Source organism: Scardinius erythrophthalmus (assembly GCF_964197995.2).
Source record: "Scardinius erythrophthalmus genome assembly, chromosome: 15".
Lineage (NCBI taxonomy): Eukaryota > Metazoa > Chordata > Actinopteri > Cypriniformes > Leuciscidae > Scardinius > Scardinius erythrophthalmus.
The window spans coordinates 33,270,526-33,291,565 of NC_138235.1; the positions used below are offsets into that span (position 1 = coordinate 33,270,526).

At 35.7% G+C, this 21,040-nt stretch overlaps 3 protein-coding genes across 4 annotated transcripts; all 3 read left to right on the forward strand.

Annotated features, from left to right (window-relative positions):
* Positions 1 to 4,248: 4,248 nt before the first annotated feature.
* LOC308703079 (trypsin) lies at positions 4,249 to 10,376 on the forward strand. Of its 2 annotated transcripts, XM_081386347.1 has the most exons (6): positions 4,333 to 4,362; positions 4,632 to 4,690; positions 5,050 to 5,200; positions 5,314 to 5,455; positions 6,718 to 6,975; positions 9,497 to 10,376. In XM_081386347.1, exons 2-6 carry the CDS (start codon positions 4,642 to 4,644, stop codon positions 9,647 to 9,649), a joined length of 753 nt encoding a protein of 250 aa, XP_081242473.1. In that variant the 5' UTR covers positions 4,333 to 4,362; positions 4,632 to 4,641; the 3' UTR covers positions 9,650 to 10,376. The 2 variants fall into 2 exon arrangements, with proteins under 2 accessions (XP_081242472.1, XP_081242473.1); XM_081386346.1 differs by having other exon boundaries at positions 4,249 to 4,690.
* Positions 10,377 to 11,891: 1,515 nt separating this feature from the next.
* Positions 11,892 to 13,813, forward strand: cdaa (cytidine deaminase a). Its single transcript, XM_081386341.1, has 4 exons — positions 11,892 to 12,025; positions 12,307 to 12,418; positions 12,501 to 12,558; positions 13,279 to 13,813. The coding sequence occupies exons 1-4, from the start codon at positions 11,899 to 11,901 to the stop codon at positions 13,399 to 13,401; spliced, it is 420 nt and encodes a 139-aa protein (XP_081242467.1). The 5' UTR covers positions 11,892 to 11,898; the 3' UTR covers positions 13,402 to 13,813.
* Positions 13,814 to 13,913: 100 nt separating this feature from the next.
* On the forward strand, positions 13,914 to 20,954 carry pink1 (PTEN induced kinase 1). The gene is made up of 8 exons (XM_081386693.1): positions 13,914 to 14,396; positions 15,437 to 15,703; positions 15,852 to 15,955; positions 16,039 to 16,221; positions 16,943 to 17,106; positions 17,197 to 17,321; positions 17,445 to 17,675; positions 19,932 to 20,954. The coding sequence occupies exons 1-8, from the start codon at positions 14,040 to 14,042 to the stop codon at positions 20,220 to 20,222; spliced, it is 1,722 nt and encodes a 573-aa protein (XP_081242819.1). The 5' UTR covers positions 13,914 to 14,039; the 3' UTR covers positions 20,223 to 20,954.
* Positions 20,955 to 21,040: the final 86 nt, after the last annotated feature.

Genomic DNA, 21,040 nt, shown 5'->3' on the forward strand with positions numbered 1-21,040 from the left:
AAATGGTCAAAATGTAAAAAAATCGAAACAAGTGTCATCTGATACCAAATCATATTTTGTTTATTTTTCGGGACTAAATTCTGAGCCATTTTTGCAATTTTAACTGGTTAATTTTTTTTTCTGTTCAATTTTCTTATATTTTTTATAATTTCTTTCTATTCTTTTCTATTCAAGTTGTAGATGAGGTTTTGTTAAAATTGCGAGAATAATTTCCGATAGGCTGAAATTGTCAAAATGTAAACAACAAAACAAGTGTCAACTCATAACAAATGATCATTTGATCATTTTCCGGAACTAACTCCTGATCCATTTTTTGCAATATTTTCACTGGTTATTTTATTTTAGAAATTGAAAGCGGTCTTGGAGTTATGTTTAAGGCAAGTAAAACAATATATATGTGTAAATATATATATATAGATAGATAGATAGATAGATAGATAGATAGATAGATAGATAGATAGATAGATAGATAGATAGATAGATAGATAGATAGATAGATAGATAGTTATTTTTATACATAAATATATTTATATTTATATATTTTTTACATTCTATATAAAAAAGAATTCACACAACAAAACATTGAAAAAAAAAAGTGGGACCAATAAAAATATGAACAGGCAAAGTACGAATTTGAACAACTTGACCAATTAGACCAGCAGAAAAAAAAAACCCTAATAAGCGCTGTCTGCTGGGGAATTGTGGGATTGCCCCAGATCTGGAGCTCGGATCATTAAAAATGAAGGTGCGGATGAAATAGTCCTCGTCTTGTTCTCGGTGTGATCTCTGTGGCCAGTGTTAGCTAATGATCTCTTCTGAATCTGACACAGCACAATCTACGTCTCACTTATTGTCGCTCTCTCTCTTTTTCCTCATGTCTGCTTCCCCCCGGGTGCTGACCGCTGAAGTTTTTACGCTTGATCTCTTGTTCTGCTCTGTTAGTGCGACCACAACAGACCTATTAGCCCCCTTCCTCACCCTCCTCATCATCGTGACATGTGTGTTAGATTCTCTGCTCAGAACCCTTCAGGATCCTGTCATGGTTTAATAGAGAGTTATTAATCTTCGGTTTGCCCTTCATTAATATTTGACCTCTTAATGGGATCATCCAGCCATACAGTTGTCATGATAATTAGCGTGGCAGTGATGTCACAGCTCTGCTGAGATCTCCACATGGTGGGAGTGTTGGCAAGATCAACAAAACTATTTTATCTTATAGATTCCATAGTTGTGTTAACCACATAATAAATATTTATAGCTTTTAGCACTTTGGGAAAGAATGAATTATGTAGAATAGCTTTAGATGACAGACAACTAAAGCTGAAGATGACCAGTTGTATTTAATTAATTAATTAATTAATTTAATATGCAAAATTATTCCAAAACATAAAATTCGACATAATCTTGTGGAATAACAGTAGATGACTTTCACTGGAATAATCAAATTACAGCTGATGTCCCATTTTATTTTATTTTATTTCATTTTATTTTATTTTATGTGCAAAATTATTCCAAAACATAATATTCTACATAATTATGTGGAATAACAGTAGATGACATTCACTGGAATGATCAAACTACAGCTGATGACCTAGTTTAGTTAAGTTTAGTTAAGTTAAGTTAAGTTAAGTTAAGTTAAGTTAAGTTAAGTTAAGTTAAGTTAAGTTAAGTTAAGTTAAGTTTAGTTTAGTTTAGTTTAGTTTAGTTTAGTTTAGTTTAGTTTAGTTTAGTTTAGCTGTAGATGAGGTTTTGTTAAAATTGCGAGAATCTTTTACGATAGGCTGAAAGTTGTCAAAATGTCAAAAAATCCAAACAAGTGTCATCTGATACCAAATGATAATTTGATCATTTTCAGGAACCAACTCTTGAACACTTTTAGCTGGTTGTTTTCGATTTGATTTGATTTTAGTTTAGTTTAGTTGTAGATGTGGTTTAATCATTTCCGATTTCATTTTTATTTCTATTCAATAAGTTCTATTCATTTTCAAAATATTTCCAAACCATAAAATTCTGCATAATTATGTGGAATAAATGTCCACTGGAATTATCAAACTACAGCTGATTGCCTATTTTATATATTTTAAAAAGCATTGCATTGCACACTGACTAAAACAAATTACAATATTTACTGTAAAAAAAACTGTGCATAGTTCTATAAACAAAGTTTCAATACTGATGTATCAAATGAACCAAATCAGACAGTATTGAGACACTCCTGAGAGGACCTGATTTTATCTTCATGTTCGGTAAAGCTCCTATAATGTCAAACTCTTCCCAAGAGAGAGTCTTAAAGCAGTTCTGTAGACAGCAACCGTTGTTTTGATAAAACTCCCACAGTCTGAGTGGGTGTGAGTTGGGGGATGAAGGATTGAACACAATAAGATGGTGTGAAGTGGGATGTGTTTGCAGGGAAAAGCACGTTATCAGACAAAACAAACTAAAAGAACAAGTTAAATAGTCTGTATAGTCTGTCTGGCTATGTGATATGCTACGCTGTATATGCATATACAGGTATAAATATATATCTGGGAATAATGTGTTTATTATGTGCACATTTACCAGAATATAATGCATTCATTTAATGTCAGAGAGGAACTGATTCAGTTCATTTAAATCTGAGAACCATATTTAATGTCACAAATAGCAACCATCCATAGTTACTCAGTTTCAATCAAGGTATAATATCAAAACTAGGCATGACTTCTCAGTACCATTAACTGATAAAATCATCATTTCCTCAATAACCACATTGCTTATTAAAATATAAACATTTACTTGAACAACTGCTGCTTTTATAGCACATTTGATAAAGATCTATTATCAAATAATAAAGATTCTTGATGTGATATGATGTGAATCTTGTCACATTATACTTTCTTTGATGTGTTTTGATTTCAGCTTCTAGGACGTCTAGTATGCTTATCATTGTTTCCTGTTTCCTTTGTATCATTTTCCCGCTCAATGGCTGCGTCCGAAATCTTATACTCTCTTGAGAAGGTTTTTTTTGAACAAGTAATTGCTTCACGACCGCTAAAAAGTACATTCTGTATAGTATGAGTGTTTGTCGTATCAATGTAATACGGGCGCACTAAATTCGCCATGTTGTCATTATCATGTGACCTACCAGCGTCAGTCGCTTCACTGCCATTCATAAATCCCGTGGCCTCATGGGATAGTAAAGCGTCCATCGTCTGCACACTTCAGAATCTCGCCGGAAGTAGTAAGTCATCTAGATACTTTTCACCCACTCTTTTATGAGCATTCTTTTGTCACATACTATAGAGTAGGGACGTATGCAATTTCGGATGCAGCCTTTCTTTGTTACTATGGTTATTGATTAAGGACTACCACCTGTTCACGTTTAGTTCATTATCCTTGTGTATTTAAGTCCCTCAGTTTGTTCTGTTTGTATTTGGTGTTGTTTCTGCCCTGCTGATTCTTTGAGTTTGCTAGTATTGGATTACCTGACTTTACATTGTTTAATAAATACACAGCACTTCGATCAAGCCTGTGCATCTCATGTTCTTCATTAGACTTAAAGGGATATTCACCCAAAAATGTAAATTCTGTCATCATTTACTCACCCTCATGTTGTTCCAAACCTGTACGAGTTTCTTTCTTCTGTTGAACACAAAAGAAGATATTTTAAAGTTAGTAACCAAACAGTTGACAGTGGCCATTGACTTCCATAGTATTTTTTTTTTTTTTTTTTCATACTATGGAAGTCAATGGCTATCAACTGTTTGGTTACCAACATTTTTCAAAATATCTTGTTTTGTGTAGAAATGACAACAACTTGAGGGTAAATTATCATCAAAATTATCCCTTTAAAACTTTGGTTGAACTATCCCTTTAAAACTTGACAGGTCTTAGCTCCAAATCATTTGTAATGTTGAACAATTTCAGGCTCCACTTTTGAAAATCTTAACGTTATCGAAAATGTATTTACAGGGATGGCGTACAATCAGAGTGCTAAAGACAGTCACATGTAATTTCTGAGAAAAATGATGAAAAACAACTCTTTCCGATTCCGACCATGTAACTCAAGCTTGCAATATTTTGAAACTCTTTCTGATTGACAACACCCACAGCACTTCTATTTAACGCTGCCATTGAAATGACTGAACAGGGTGTTGTTCCACAACACAAGCACACAATAAGTGATCATAAAGAGCGTTGAATCAGATATGCATGACACTGAGGGACATCTTTGTCAGGTACTAGGTCAGGGTCTCTTATACTGTGGGATAAACGCACAATTTGTTGTTTCACATGGATATGGTGTCATTATAAAAGCTCTAATAGAACAGAAATCAGCAGTTGGAGGTCATTCAAGGCTTGAGAGGTGAGGAATTATCACTGGTGAGTCTTATTTCAATTTCCTTCACGTATGTGTAATTGGCATTAGAACATCTTGTAATACAGTAATCATTTGTAAAAAAAGTGACATGATCTCGTGATCAGATATTTGTTCTGCACTCTTGAACTGTATCAGGTTGCTATTGTAGAGTTTTGAAGGATGCAAGCAGACACGAAGACCGTTTCATTCTAAGCATTGAGAGACGCGCTTTCATTTATTACAGGCTTTCACAATTTTTACTTGTGTTTCGGATGCTTTTTTCTCGTTACAGTGCTGAAAGAATGGCTCAGTTATTGTGGGTATTTCTTGTGCTCGCTGTAACGGTCAGAGGTAAGCAATTCAATTCCTCATTAAATAGCAGTTATTTGACTCCATGCCATTGTATGCACACTTTTAAGTGAAATGAATCTAAGTCTGATCCGCATTAGAAATTTCAGTATGTAGCATTCAATATGAAGTCATGATTTTTTTTTAAATGCACATTAATAATCACATATAAATATGTATAATAATTAACTAAAATCGAGTGGTAACATGGTATGTGGGTCGATGGTTTTCTGATTGCGTAACAGAAATAGCAGAACGCATTTTAACATGATAAATGTTGAAGAATATAAATATTCTTATAAAATTATGGATATAGAGCAAAATGTGAATAACATTTTCTCCATGTTCTTTATCTTGACTAGATACATTACCACAAAGGATCATCGGGGGTCAAGAGGTCGTGCCTTACTCCATCAAGTACCAGGCGTCTCTTCAGGTTGACAGGAAGCATTACTGTGGAGCAACCCTCATTCAGCCGCAGTGGGTGGTGACTGCTGCTCACTGCTGGAGACCGTACGTACTGCAACACGTCAGCACGACAACACACAGTTACTCAAACGCTTTTAAAACAACAATTTATTTCATGCAAAAATGAGACCTTTCTTTTACTATATTTGGATCAACAGGGCCAGTGTGATTCAGGTGGTGCTGAGTGAGCACAGTCTCGCTGTAGAAGAGGGATTTGAGCAAGTATTTAACGCCTCAAGAGTCTACAGTCATTTTGCCTACAATCCAAAAACTTTTAACAATGACATCATGCTCATTAAGGTAAGAAACATAGTAACAAATACAAGAAACTACTGATACTGAAACTTTGTCTCATTTACAAATACTGACTCAAGAGGACTGCTGCCACAGAAATTATTTTTTGTTTGTTTGATAATTTCTCCAATATCCCTGTTTAATCTGCAATGATTGATACCTGTATTTTTAACAACCTCATATTATAATCAGTGCTGTCAAATTGATTAATCGTGATTAATCGCATCTATCATAAGTCTTTGTTTACATAATATATGTGTGTGTATATATATATTATTATATATATGTCTGTGAGTGTGTGTGTGTAAACTGTCTATACACAGGCACACATACACACTCACACACACACACACACACACACACACACACACACACACACACACACACACACACACACACACACACACACACACACACACACACACACACACACATATATATAATGTAAACTAAAACTTTTATGTAAGATGCAATTAATCAATTTGACAGCACTAATTATAATGCAATTTAATCACAGCAAATACAATTTTTTACACAAAGTTTACTTGAATATGAAAGCTGCAATTTTATTAGTTTAGATATTCATTCAAAAGTCAAAAAAAGACAAAGATATAATAAACCAGTGCCAGAGTACAATACAATACAATAATAATAATAAAATAGAATACACACACACACATGCTCTATATCTAATCTTTATGCAACAATATTATACATGCTTAATGTTGTAGGCTCTAATTGCCTATTAAAGTGAAAATTATTTTGATTCAGACCATTTCATTTTATGAATGGGAAACTTTGTACAATATATTCCTTATATTTATTAATTCCATAGTCATTGAAGTGTATCATTGTCAAATCCACTCAGCAATGTTAAATATATTCGTAATGAAAGATTCCACATCAATCCAGAATATTTTTGTATGCAATGAAAAACAAAACAAAAATGGTTTCCTTGTCACCTATACAGAAATCACAAGAATAATCAGTATTTAGCTTATATTTATACACTGTTTGCCAAGATCTAGACCAGTTCAAGTCTCCAAACACAGAAGAGTTTTTGAAAACATTGCTCGTTTTTATTGAGCAGCTTCTGGCTCTACCAGAACCAATGACGTGAGCTCTGGGGCGGGACTATTTGTTTGTTTGCCCAATGACAGATGGAGAGAATGTTTTTAGGGAAACCTGTTTGGAAACTGTCATTATATTTGCAATTTATGCAGAAATTACCCACCTGACATGAGGACATCTTATTTATTTTTCCTCAGCTCAGTGTTCCAGCTCAGATTAACGCTAATGTTCAGCCGGCCCCACTGCCAACCATAGACACACCCGATTTAGTCGGAGGAATCAGCTGCACCGTGAGCGGATGGGGAGTGACACGACTCTACAGCTTCTATCTGTCACCGATTCTGCGTGCGGTGGATGTGGAGATCATCCCCAACTGCCAATACTACTACTACTTCCGAGTCAATGACAACATGATCTGCGCAGGCTCGCGCTTCGGGGGGAAAGACTCCTGCCAGGTAATCACAGCTTTCAGTGCTAATGAGTGCAAATCTCATTTACACAACACCAGTGACGGCAAATGCAATAGAGTGCAACAGTACCAGTCCACTTTTATATCTGAAAAAAGTGTAGGGAATTTACATCATTAGCATGCTTCATTGGAGTGGGCGGATGCTAAAAAGTTCATTTGGCGTGATTTGCTTGTTTTGACTCTCTGATTGGTGGAGATTTCTCTGCTGAATCAAGGGTAATGTAGTTGTTCACCAGGAATTCCGCTTTTAAAGGTCCCATGACATGAAAATTTCACTTTATGAGGTTTTTTAACATTAATATGAGTTTCCCTAGCCTGCCTATGGTCCCCCAGTGGCTAGACATTTTGATAGGTGTAAACCAAGCCCTGGGTATTTTTGAGAAAATGAAAGCTCAGACGGGCGAATCTAGAAATCTTCCCCTTATGTTGTCATAAGGGGAAATGTCACCTCCCCTTTCTCTTCTTTGCCCGCAAAGAGAATTTGGCCCGCCCATGAGAAAATGAGCTGCGCCAGCGCAATAATGGTTTTTCCTCGAGAGACATCAGTTGCTCAGTGTTTGGATGTACAAATGAACACAAACGTATTTTTTTAGTTCCTTCATCCGAGCCTCTGAAGAACCTGTGGGTTATGTGAATTTCTGATGTGTAATTGTTCAAGTTCAGACAGATAATCTTTCTCTCAAAATTGTTCAATACTGTTTATGCATCAGTAAATCAAGCCAGTGACTAAAATATCAACTTCACGTCGTTTCTCTTGGTAGGATTAAAATAATCTTACATAAACTGTGATTAATATATATACAGAAAGCAATCAAAGAACAATCCCTTTCCAATCGCCCAAGCTGTTTATCTGGACACTTGCCAAAACTCATTATGAAATCAATGACGACGCTGCACAACGAAGCTCTTACTGTTCTTACCTCATGTTTGCATTGGTGAAATCATTAGTGAGAGTGCAGAAACTGCTTTGCAATGATAAGATCTTCATTCACGCGATCAACAGACTGTCATCTGCTCAATCCTCATCACTGAAACCTTTTATGTGATGGGAATAGATCTAAATACTTAAACTTCTCACGATTCGTTAACCTCGATAGCTGTAATAGTAAAAACGTATAATAGCTCTAATAGTAAAAATATTTGAGAGAGTTCCACATGTAATGATAGCTATTTCATATGCAAGCATGTCAGCCAATCACAGCAGTGGGCGTTTACACTGAAGTCTCACAGCAGCCAATCACAGCAGTGGGCGTTTACACTGAAGTCTCACAGCAGACACGCCCCTTCAAACAGAGCGTTCAAATCAGAGGCTAAAATCAGGCTAGGAAAAATGCCTTTTATTTCTAAATTACAATTTTTGATCTTAAAAACATACTAACATTACAAGGGCACCCCAGGAAAAATGATAAAATAATAAAATAATCCATGTCATGGGACCTTTAAACAAATAAATAAAAGATAGACTGAAGTAATGCAGGTTGATGGCAAATACAATCGAATAACAACCTCATAGCCCACAGTGTCTGTTGGGGAGAAAATAAATGAGGTTTTTCCTTGCAGAATTTGACTCTATAGGCCATGGACTATTACACAAAAGTAAAAAAGTTGATTTCTTGTTTTCTCAATAACTTTAGCATAATTAGTGTCTTGAGAAAATAATAATAATAATAATATTAACAATTTTTTAAGCAAACATTACTTTGGCAATTCTCTTTGGTGCAGTGTTATTTTAGTATCATTGAGAGATACTAGTTTTTATTTTATTTTATTTTTTATTTTAGTTTTTTTTATATATATATATATATATATATATAAAGTCTATATAGCTTTTATTCATTTTTATTTCAGTTTTAGATGAAAATGAGAAATTACACAACTAGCTGAAAGTTTCAGCTTTTTTTTAATTTTAATTTTTAGATTTATTTCAAGCAACAACAACATTTTTTCCCCAATGATTTTAGTTTTAGTTTCAGTTAATAACCCTGATTTGGTGCAATGAAAATTACACAATTTTAGCGACACTTTAAGCCAGGGTTGTTCAAATCTGTTCTGAGCTCTTCCTGACTTTAGTTTGACCCCTCACACACCTGCTTTGTCACGGAAATCTGCAGTTTCCCTAATTTATGATAGCACACAATCCCCCCCAAGGGTCCCGCCAATGGGTTTTCTTTGAAAAAGGGCATTCTGGGAATAAGGGTGCGGTCAACTGCTGACAATTCAGGGAAATGATAGATGTACTCTGATATGGCACAGCTTTTACAGGGCTTTATGTTCAGACTCTTTATGTTAAAATCCAGGTGTGATGACTGTGTGAACTTACTGTAGGTACACAGTAGATACTATCATCTATAGCTTTGCAAGTAACAAAGAAAAAAAAAAGAAAAAACTTAAACTCTTAAACTATAGAATAACAAACATGCAGTGGGATCCAAAAATGTGAGACCATGCGAAAATGTTTCCGTTGCATTGTTCAGTAATACAATAATCTCTTATTGCGTCTTTCACAGGGAGATTCTGGTGGCCCACTCATTTGTGATGGGAATTTAGAAGGCATTGTTTCATGGGGAATCGGCTGTGCTCTTCCGTACTATCCCGGTGTCTACACAAAAGTCAGGAACTACAACCGCTGGATCGACTGGATCATCTCCTCTGAGAGCTAAAACACATGTTCAGCTGAATGAGGGAAGACTTTCCTTAAATCAGAATTAGGAAAAAGGATGTCATTTAACAATAAATCCTACTTCAAGTACTGATCCATTCACATGATTCCATCCAGAATCCAGAGGTTTATAGAGTAGCATGCATATTTTGGACTTTTTAAAAGCATCAAATGCTTAAAATAACTTTATTTTCTCTTTTACAGTATGTTATGGCCCTTTTTCATTTACATTGCTATGTTTTAAAGTTACACAACTGACTGAATTTGTTTCTCTTTTGATCTAAAAGCTTTTGCTTAATAGTTCACTTAAAAATGAAAATTCTGTTATCATTTACTCACTGGTTTTCGGCATTATGTTAAGGAAGGTCTAATCTCGGGAACGCACAAAAAAAATCCAGGAAAAGATTTACTATCTCTTAGTGTTGTGATCCCATGAGGTGAGAAAATTGCGCTGAAACACTCACCGAGTTTTTATTACTTGTTTCCTACTATAAAGTAAATGGGGTCCATTAACTGTTTGATTGCCAACATTCTTCAAAACATCTTCTTTTGTGCTCAGCAGAAGAAAGAAACTCATACAGGTTTGGAACGACTTGAGGGTGAGTAAATGATGACAGATTTTTAAGTGAACTATTCCTTTAAATGCTTGAATTTATGTAGGCAAATATAAACTGTGACTATGTATGAATTTCTTTAAAAAACTTGTAGCAACTTGTATCAGTACAATTTAAAAAGCATCCCATGATGCATCTGGAAGAAATCCAGCTGTCAACAAGATTGATGAGACTGGCACTGTCACATTTTTAAATACATAAAGTTTACAACAAGCTCTTACTTGTGTCTTTATTGCAGTAATTTCCTCATGAGTGTCTGAACTCTGGACTGAGTAAAAAGGATCATCTTTACTCGTACGTCTGGTTACTTACAAAGCTAAGCTTTAACTCAATTAAATATTTTCTAGTATGAGAATAAATGCTTACATCTCATTAAGGTAAGTGAAAAATGTGTTATTTATGATGTTAAGCGTGCTCTGTCTAATGATTGTTAGAACGGTGCAATGCAGTCCTGTTTGTGAAAATCTGCTGTCGTAGATTTTTCCCTAAGCCTAACTAAGTCCTATCTCATCTGACCTAAGTCTACCGAGGACGTCTCCAATCGACGTTCTCCCTGGGCCGAAAAATCGACGCTTAATAAATAGTCTACTGGGGCCGTCTCCAATTGAAGATCCCTAACGTCTCCAATCGATGTTTAATATATAGTCTACCTAACTAACTTGCCTCCCTAACTAGCTTTCTTCCTGCGTAGGAATAATCGACAAACAGACCTTAGCAAATGTCCTTTAAATGCATTAATCATGGCCGGAGGATCTCTCGAGCAGTTCTCAGAGAATCTCCCCCAAGAAGAAGCAAGGCCTGAGGATCTCTTACAAATTCCATTGAGAATCCCACCAGCTAACATGAATACAACAGTTTTTATAGAATAGGGAGGTATGGCAAAATGATATGAATTTGATTGGTTCTTCATATGCAAACCCTTCTGTGACTAGGTAAAGCCAACTTTGTTTTAATGATTACTTCGTTGTTAATCACAAGGTTCAAATTTAGTCATCTGTCTAGTTTCAGTTCCCAAATGTGTTCTTTTTACACTCACACAACCAAAGTAAAAGGGGTATGGCAACACAACATACAACATTCAAAAACAGGACAGAACGTTTTAGTACATGGTGTTTCAAAGTGTTATCATGTTAGGCCTGAAAAAGGAAGTAAGGTTAGATGTTAGAGACATGATTAGTTTGATATACAGTTTTCTATTTTATCTATTAAAAATCCACCACACTGCCTATATCCCCACAGGGCAGAATGTATATATGACTAAAGTAAATGGGAATTTTGCAATGTTCAATGTCCACAGACAATGTTCTCAGAATTACTCCTCACAAAGAGTCATTGCATCACTAATTTCCTCCTTTAACAGTCTCTCTCTCTCTCTCTCTCTCTCTCTCTCTCTCTCTCTCTGTCTCTCTCTCTCTCAAACACACACACACACACACACGCACGCACGCACGCACGCACGCACGCACGCACGCACACACACACACACACACACACACACACACACACACACACACACACACACACACACACACACACACACACACACACACACATACACATTCACAAACACATTAACTTGTGACTTGAAGCCATGCAGTGCCTGTCTTTTGAAACAGAGTCTCCAGTCAGCAGAGGTATGAATAGCCAGAGCCTACAAGAGCTTGTTCAGAAATCTCTGGAAGCCAGAAATCTGGCGTACTGTCCCTACAGCAAGTTCAGGGTTGGAGCAGCTGTCTTAACAAGCAATGGAAGCGTGTTCACAGGTGGGACACTCTTATACACTTCTAAAAGATAAGTGTTGTATATTGAAAGCTACAAATACATGTATACCATTTAAAATCTTTACAAATACATACATAACATAAAAAAATTTGTTAATGTATTAAAATATTACAGTTAGTTAATTTGCTCCAATGGATAATGGTTAATGGATGCTCCAAAAGGAAACCAGACAGGCAATATGAGACATATGTATGTATATAAATCAAGATTACATCTCTGTTTTTTCATGGTTCATCAGTATATGGTGATGTTCTGTTAACAGGTTGTAATGTAGAGAACGCATGTTACCCTGCTGGATTGTGTGCTGAGAGAACTGCTATCTCTAAAGCTGTGTCTGAGGGACATACCACCTTCAAAGCCATCGCAATTGCCAGGTATTTTGAGATATATGTATTGGCTGAAGTATTCGTACATACTGTTGAGTTATATTGCTGGTGTACATTGTGTTTTGTGCAGTGACCTTGAAGACCGGTTTATTTCTCCATGTGGAGGATGCAGACAGGTCATGAGAGAGGTTAGTTCTTCTAAAAATTAAAGATTACAGTGGTGTCTGTTACAGTGTAATTATGCATTAAAGTACTGCGTAATAATAAAATACATGTACTTATTGGGGTATGGTTTAGGGGTTTAGTTGCATGTAATGATGCATAATTTATAGTTATTACTACAGTAACTACGCTAAAAAAAGTAGCATAAATTTTAAGTTCAATCAACTTGTGTGTTTAAGTAATTTCAACTTTAATTACATTAAACTGACTTAAATGTCTTGTTTAACTTTTAAAAAGTTGAAAAAAATTGATTTAGCTTATTTTGATGAGTTATTGCAATGTAAAAACATTGTTGTCAACTTATTGTTCATATTATTATTATTATTATTATTATTTTACAGTGTACATGTAACGTGTAACAGGGACACAATTAAAAAAAAGTGTTAGAAAATAAAATCATTGATAATTGTCATTGTAATTATTATTATTAGAATTGACAAAGACATAAAAACTTGTAGTTTCTCTGTGGCATGCAAAAGCAAGTCATCAGTCAGAACATGACCGAAACTTGAGTCAACAATGACAAACTGCACATTTAGAAATAAAAGAAATTGTGTAATTTTGGTGTGGCTTAGAACAAAAAACACTCCCTAATTGCATTAGAATATTGCAATAGAGTAATGCACAAATAATTTTTCACCTTTCATTAACACTGTCAGTTAACAGACTGGATTTGTTTTTTGCAGTTTGGCACACAGTGGGACGTTTATCTTGCAAAATCTGATGGATCTTACAAACTGATGACACTGGAGGAGCTCCTGCCATGTTCATTTGGCCCTGAAGACCTGAGAGCAAAACCATTAGACTGAGGACTTTAAAACCCCTTACCTGGCAGGGATCACTGGTGATCCCAGATTATTTTAGTTCAAAATATGTTTGAGCTTATATATCTCAATATTAATAACAGTCTGGTTAATTTTGAGTCTTGAACTATAAACTCTCAAGGGTTGGCTTTCTAAATGTATGTGTGTTATGTTTCTATTCAGAATTACTTATGAGCAGTAACCTTTTTATTTTGGGCATTTCATGTATGCAGCACTTGCCAAAATTGGGGGTGATGAGGAAGGGGTTAAGAAACAAAGCTGAAATTATGATGCCATGTTACAAAGCAAATGTGTAGGATAGATATATTTGTAATGTATTGAATAGATGTATGGTTCTATTATTTCGCAATGAAAACATAAAGTAAATGTGTAAACTAATAATAAATAGTTGTGTGGTAAATAATTGACTCGCTGCGTCAAGATTATTTGTACTTTTATTTTAAATACATGCCACCTGGACTTTTATTGTGAAATACGTGCCTTATGACTTTTATTTTGAAAATTGGTCGCCGACCAATCAGCAATACATAAACACCGTCCTTGAGAAATAATGCAGGGAGAAGTAAAGGGGGCCTAATTGTTGTTTCTGTCAACGCGAAATTTAGTTGTTTATTTGGCTCAAAATGTCAGTGAAACATGCTCTCGGTCGGGGGTTGGAGCTGGCGAGGTCAGTTTTCCAGCTGGGTCTCTTCAAACCAGCCGGCCGTGTGGCAGCGAAGTTCCGCGGTGAGCGACTGCGTGTGTCCCGGCCGACCCGCACCGTTCAGCCGCAGACCTTCTTGCCTGGCCGGTACCGCTTCTTCCGCCTGTCTCTCAGCGGGCTGGCCGCCCAGCTCCAGTCCGGCGCTGTTAGGAGAGTGATTGGGGTTGGCTCACCCAGGAACAGGGCTGTTTTCCTGGCTTTTGGGGTGGGGTTAACCCTGATTGAACAGCAGTTGGAGGAGGACAGGACAAGCGTTGCTGTGTGTCAGAAGATACAGGTGACCACAGCATCCCAGAAGAACACAACAATGACTACAGTTGAACATCAAATGATGATGATGATGATGATGATATTGAGCATTCCTGTTGCTCAAACAGTAGAACATGGTTATGGGTTTGATTCCCAGGGAATGCATGAACTGAAAAAAAAAAAAAAAAAATCTTTGAATGCAGACGCTTTGGAGCACAGCCTGAAGTTTGGTCCCCTTTTAAATATGTCACTTGGCAGATTATTGCTGAGGTGAAAAAAGTTTTAAAAAGTGAACTTGAGTACGTTTTACTCTAAAACTGTGTGAAATTTACTGAAAGTTTCCAATAGATGACCGAAAAAATGATCGAACTGTTCCAGAGGGTTAATATAATATTACATTTCATATTCCTTGTTACACATAATTAAATGCAATTGGTAAAATAGAAAAGGAAATGACAAGTTATTAAACTAAACTGGTCATTGGTTGTCATAAACTACTTAGAAAAGTACTAAAAACTACCATAGTAATTTCAGGTTTTTACATGCCATTATTGATACAATTATTTATTGCGTCAGATTACTAGTTACTTCTGGCAAACACACAGAAACAAAAAAAATGATTCTCTTCTAGCTTGCTTCCTAATCTAGCTGTCTAATAAACCTGGCTTTGTAAATTACAAAAAATGTTTGCTCTTTGATGAATTGCATTTGTTCCTCTTTTGTAAGTCGCTTTGGATAAATGGATATAATTGTAAATGTACTTCTAAATTTAATTTAACCTAGTCAGTTAAGTAATTAAATAGGTTTAACCACAAGTACATATGCAAATGGTATGCAGAGAGTATTATAAATATATGCAAATGACATATTTTACATCAATTACATCTGTAATCCATTATAATTATAATTCGTCTGCAAGTGCATGCATTTCTTAGGGAATACAACTTATCCATTCTATTTTTATTTTATTTTTAATCTGGAAAAATGATCCTGCTACAAAAACATTGCAAGTGTGTTTCAACTGCAATTAGCCTACATTTTTATTTACAATTTTTTCTCACAATGTAGGCCGTGTTCACTAAGAAGAACTTCCAGAGCCCGCTGAAGCCCTTTACCTCAGGGTACAAGTTGGAGGACTATGTCACTGGGAAACAGATCGGGAAAGGTTGCAGTGCAGCCGTGTATGAGGCAGCGGCTCCGTTCGCGATCCCTGCGGAGAGAGAGAAGTGTTCACTGGTGGACCTGAACCAGAAGGATACTGGCAATGAGAAATCAGGGCCGTTCCCTGCAACACCCAGCTTTCCTTTAGCTATGAAAATGATGTGGAACATTGGGGTGAGAAGTTACAGCATTTTAGCATTATTAATTCTGTTTTGGAAAGGAGAAATTCTTTTGCATTTTGTGTAAAATACATATAGAGTATTCCAGAATACATCAACAGGTTTTTCTAATGGCAGACTGAACATTTGATACTGTCCTGTAGGCTAGTTCATCAAGTGACGCCATCCTTCGCTCTATGTCTATGGAGTTGGTTCCTGCATGTCCACGTGCTTTATCCAAAGAGCAAGAAGAGATTGCTTTGGATGGGTGAGTTTGTATGTGAACTTTAGCAGTACAACATGGCCTTAAAATACACTGAATCATTGCCAGTGGCTTTGCTATTTTTACAGGCACTTTGGAACAGTGCCTAAACGGCTGACCGCTCATCCCAACGTGATCACAGTGTACCGGGCCTTCACCGGGGAGGTCCCGCTGCTGCCTGGAGCTCAGGAGGAGTACCCTGATGTCCTGCCTGCCCGACTCAATCCACTGGGTTTGGGCAGGAATCGAACATTGTTCCTGGTCATGAAGAAGTGAGGAAGCACTCTGCTGATAAAATAAAAATAAAAAGTAATAATAATGAATTAGAATAGCAATAAATATGATTTCATTTATTTATTATAAAAATATATTTATTATGAAATTGTGGTAAATAAATAGAATACAAATAATAAAACAGTTATCATTAATAATAATTAATAAAAAAATATTATTATGAAAATTATAATAAATAAAACAAGAAATAACCAATAAGAATAGTAGTAATAATTATATGTAAATATTATACAATTATTATGAAAATAAGTAAAATAAGTAATAAAACATTATAACTGATAATAATAATGATGAATACAATTATTAATAGTTATATTTATTTTCATAAAATATTTATAAAAATTATAAATGAAATAATAATGAAAGATAGCAGTAATAATTATATTTATTATAAAAATAACACATCTAAATAAATACATACAAATAAATTTATCATAATTATTATATTTATTTATTATAGAATTTATTATAAAATAATAAATACATGAAATAATTATTATATTTTATATTATTATTATTTATAATATTTATGTATTTTCAAATGTTATTTATTTATATTATATTTATATATGATATTTATTTATATATATATAAATATAAAAAAAAAGTTTTTGCAGGCCTTTTAGACTCATTTTCTGATGAATGGTGGTTGTTGTCATTGTTTTATCTGATAAATCTCTTGATGCGCCTGTGCTGTAGTTACCCATACACCCTGCGGCAGTACCTGAAGGTGTGTGAGCCAGACCAGATGCAGGCCTCTCTCATGTTGCTGCAGCTGCTGGAAGGGGTGGACCACCTGTGCAGACAGGGCATCGCTCACAGAGACCTCAAATCAGACAACGTGCTCCTGGAATATGACAGCAGTAAGAGTCTCCAGTGTAGACTTACAGTATTGTGCCAGCGTTAGGTAAATGCTTCAATCATGCTGTTACGTGTTTTTATTTATTGTAAAGCCGGGTGTCCCAGACTGGTGATCACTGACTTTGGATGCTGTCTGGCTGAGGATTTTGGCCTCAAACTGCCCTTCAACAGCTGGTGGATCAACAGAGGGGGAAACTCCTGTCTGATGGCACCTGAGGTGAGAATCTTCAGGAATTACTCTTGAAACATGACGTGTCAGCTAAGATGTTAGACCAGGGCTGCATTTATTTGATCAAAAATACATGATATGTAATTATGCTAACTTTACTTGATCTTCTAGGTGGCCACAGCAGTCCCAGGTCCAGGGGTGACGATTGATTACAGTAAAGCAGATGTGTGGGCCGTAGGGGCGATTGCCTATGAGCTCTTCGGTCAGCCAAACCCCTTCTACGGCTCACAGGGGCTGGAGAGCCGCAGTTATCAGGAAAGACAACTCCCTCCACTTCCTGCTGCTGTTCCTGCTGATGTTCAGCTAGTAGTGAAGCTCCTGCTCCACAGAAACACTCGCAAGGTATAACCCTCACCACTAAACAGTACCACATATAATGGCCAAAGAAAAATATCTGCTTTTTAATAATCTTTTTTTTTAAGTTTTACAAAACATGGCAAAAAAAAAAAAAAAAAAAAAATATATATATATATATATATACACACACACACACACACACACACACACACACACACACACACACACACACACACACACACACACACACACACACACACACACACATACAGATGATTTCAGAGGGGTTCATGTTCATTGGAGAAAAACTTAATGGTCCTAAATGTTAATTTTAAGCAAATATAATTTTGACCAGTGTATAATTAATTTAAGCAATATTATTTTGAAATATGACCTGTGTTTTGAAAGTTTTTAACCTTTTCAAAAGACACATTTTTTAAATTGATATAAAATATTTTATTATTATAACTATAAATAGTAATTTTTTATTGTTATAATATTATGATCATGTAGTTTTTGGTTTCAAAAAGCACAAATAAAGCATAATTAAAATAATTTCTGCGTATCAGTTATTTGACTGTATCAATATCGGTAATAAAATGGTAGTTTGAGATGTACCCAGGGGCGTAGCAGCCATTATAAAAGTGGGGGGGACAAAAGCTGTATGTGACCATAGGACGTGACCCAAAGGTGATGTTCATTTTCCTGGCTCAAAACGAGGCGGAGGTGGTAAAATCCTAATAATGTTTAATAATAAGATAATTAAATGTGTATTTTTTTGTAGATCATCATATACCCTAATATGTTTCCCACATTATTTTTGTTGGTGGAGCTTGGTACCTCTAGGGGGGTCCGGGGGCATGCCCCCCCGGAAGAAAATTTTGTACATTTTAAAGATAAATTCATTAATCTGGTGCACTTTGAGTCACCCGAATCCACTGTTAAAAATAAATAATCCACCCGCAAACCGCCCGATGATATTCTCTGATTTAGATATCTGCATCTGATCATCACATTACAATTATTCAAATTCTGGTATCAAATTATTCAAATTATGGTAACATATCACACTGAAGTAGGCTGATTTAAAATGAACATTTATTTAAAATAAAAGTTCTTCTTTTGGCAAAATTACATTTCCTTATAGCCTAAACAGAGGCTTTACTCCCTTCAAACTTAAATTGTCAATGTTTCATTACATCACTGTTTGAAAACACAATTTTTTTTGTACCTTTTATAAAGGCATTTTCCCCCTAATTTTATGCTCCATCTTTCATTTTAAATTCTTAAATTTGATCAATATATTCAATTACCAATCAAATTAAATAATTTACATTGAAAAAATATAACTGTATTAAATTAGATTATTTTAAATATTTTTGAATATACAAATAAGGATTGTTGAAAAGAATGATACTTTATGAAACTAAACCGCCAGTAGGAGGCGGCAGGCGACCGTCTTAATGAGCGAGTCATTGAGTCATTCATTCAAACGATTCGTTCAAACGGCTGATTTATTCAGAATGAGGCAGTTTATGAATGGGTAATTGAATCTTTGACTCAACCGATTTGTTCAAAACGCTGAATCATTCAGTAATGCAACGAGTGTTGCTGTGAGATGCGCGTTCTGCTGTGATCTTTGTTTGGGACTATTTTCGCTGATGAAACAGAGCAAAAACAGTCATTGCGACTAAAATGTAAGTGAGTACATTTTTGAGTACATCAAGTAAAATTATTGTAAGTTAATTTTAACTGTTTGTTTATTGAACTGTTATGAAACCAGTCACGGTTTCAATCTTGATGGCATTCAGGAAAACAGCTGGTCGTGTGTAGCCTAGCTATATATTGTTTCTTAACTAGGCTATATTGTTTCTAAAATGTTATAACTTCACGAGCCTCGACAGCGCACATTAGGCCTGTATTATTATCAACTATAGGCTATCAATCGCCACTTACATCAAATGAAATAAAACAGAATCATCCATTCCTCCACACGCATCCATCCATCCATCCACACACGTTTTCGGTGATTGCCTGGTTATTTTTTATTTTTATATTAAAAATTGTTTTAATCAGGGCATTTGTCCGAAAAAAAAAAAATGCGGGGGACAGAATCACCGGTTTCTAAAAGTGAGGGGGACGTGTCCCCCCCGTCCCCCCCGGTTGCTACGCCCCTGGATGTACCCATAGAAACTCATCATCACTTCAGACTTGACTAAGAACTCTGACCTAGAACCTGTTCATTACCTGATTTCTGTTCCACATTTAAGTAATATTTATATTTTCTTCACTCGTTTCCAGCGCCCCAGTGCACGTGTGGCCGCTAACGTTCTTCACATCAGCCTGTGGGGAAAGCGTGTCTTGGCCAGTTTGGATCGGGCCAGAATGGATAAGATGATGGACTGGCTGCTGTGTCAGTCTGCTGTGGTTCTCCTGAAGAGTCGTGGACCCAGCGGAAGCTCTGTGGAAACTGAACTCCAGAGATCCTTCCTCGCCAACATAGACCTGGAGGACGTCCGCACCGCTGTCAGCTTCCTCATGAATGGACAAGAGCAGTGGCAATCTCCCCTCATGCACTACCCTGAACTATAGTGTGTGTGTGTTTACTGTAGAAACAAGCACAGCTGATTACAAAGTGAGTGATCATTTATCCAAGCTGTTCCTTTAATTTCTTTCTGTAGACTGTGAAAGCACTTTAACTTTTATGTCTATCACTGACATTTTGAAATTATGACAATTTATGCATTTGCACTTTTCGCTATATAGAAGAATACTTTATGCAGTTTAGAACACTTTAGAATAAACATATCAGCATAATAACCACACTGACTCAAACCAGGTACAAACTCATGCATAATTAATAATGCATTATTATACACAGTGTATCACACCATTCAGGATATTGCTTATGAGAAATCAGGCAAATAAATGCAGAATACATTTAAAAAGTTGATGCATTTCTGACAGGATATTCAATGTGAATTTTCCTTGATGACTGGTTGTGTCACGAAACTTTGGTGTTGTTTACCAGAATGGAGTTGATTGGAGAGCTTGAAAAAATGTTTGGGATTAGTGATATGATTTGAAAAGGAAAGGCAAGTGTTTTATGCTTTGATAAGTTCACTATGACAGTCTTTTAAATAACATGTTCAGATAAATTGTACAATAAGACCAGGCATTGTGCATTAAAAGTAAGTAGAGTGACTTGCTGACTTTATAATGTATATCCTGGAAAGAAGCCAAAAAGAAGAGTTTGAATAGTATGGAAATATGTACTCTTGTCTTTTGCAATGTGGTAATAAAACAGTTTGGTGATTTATTGGTTATATTTGATGAGTTTTTAAAAGCATGTGTACATACACTGCATTATATTATCATTGTAATATTTGCATTACTTTTGGATAAAATGG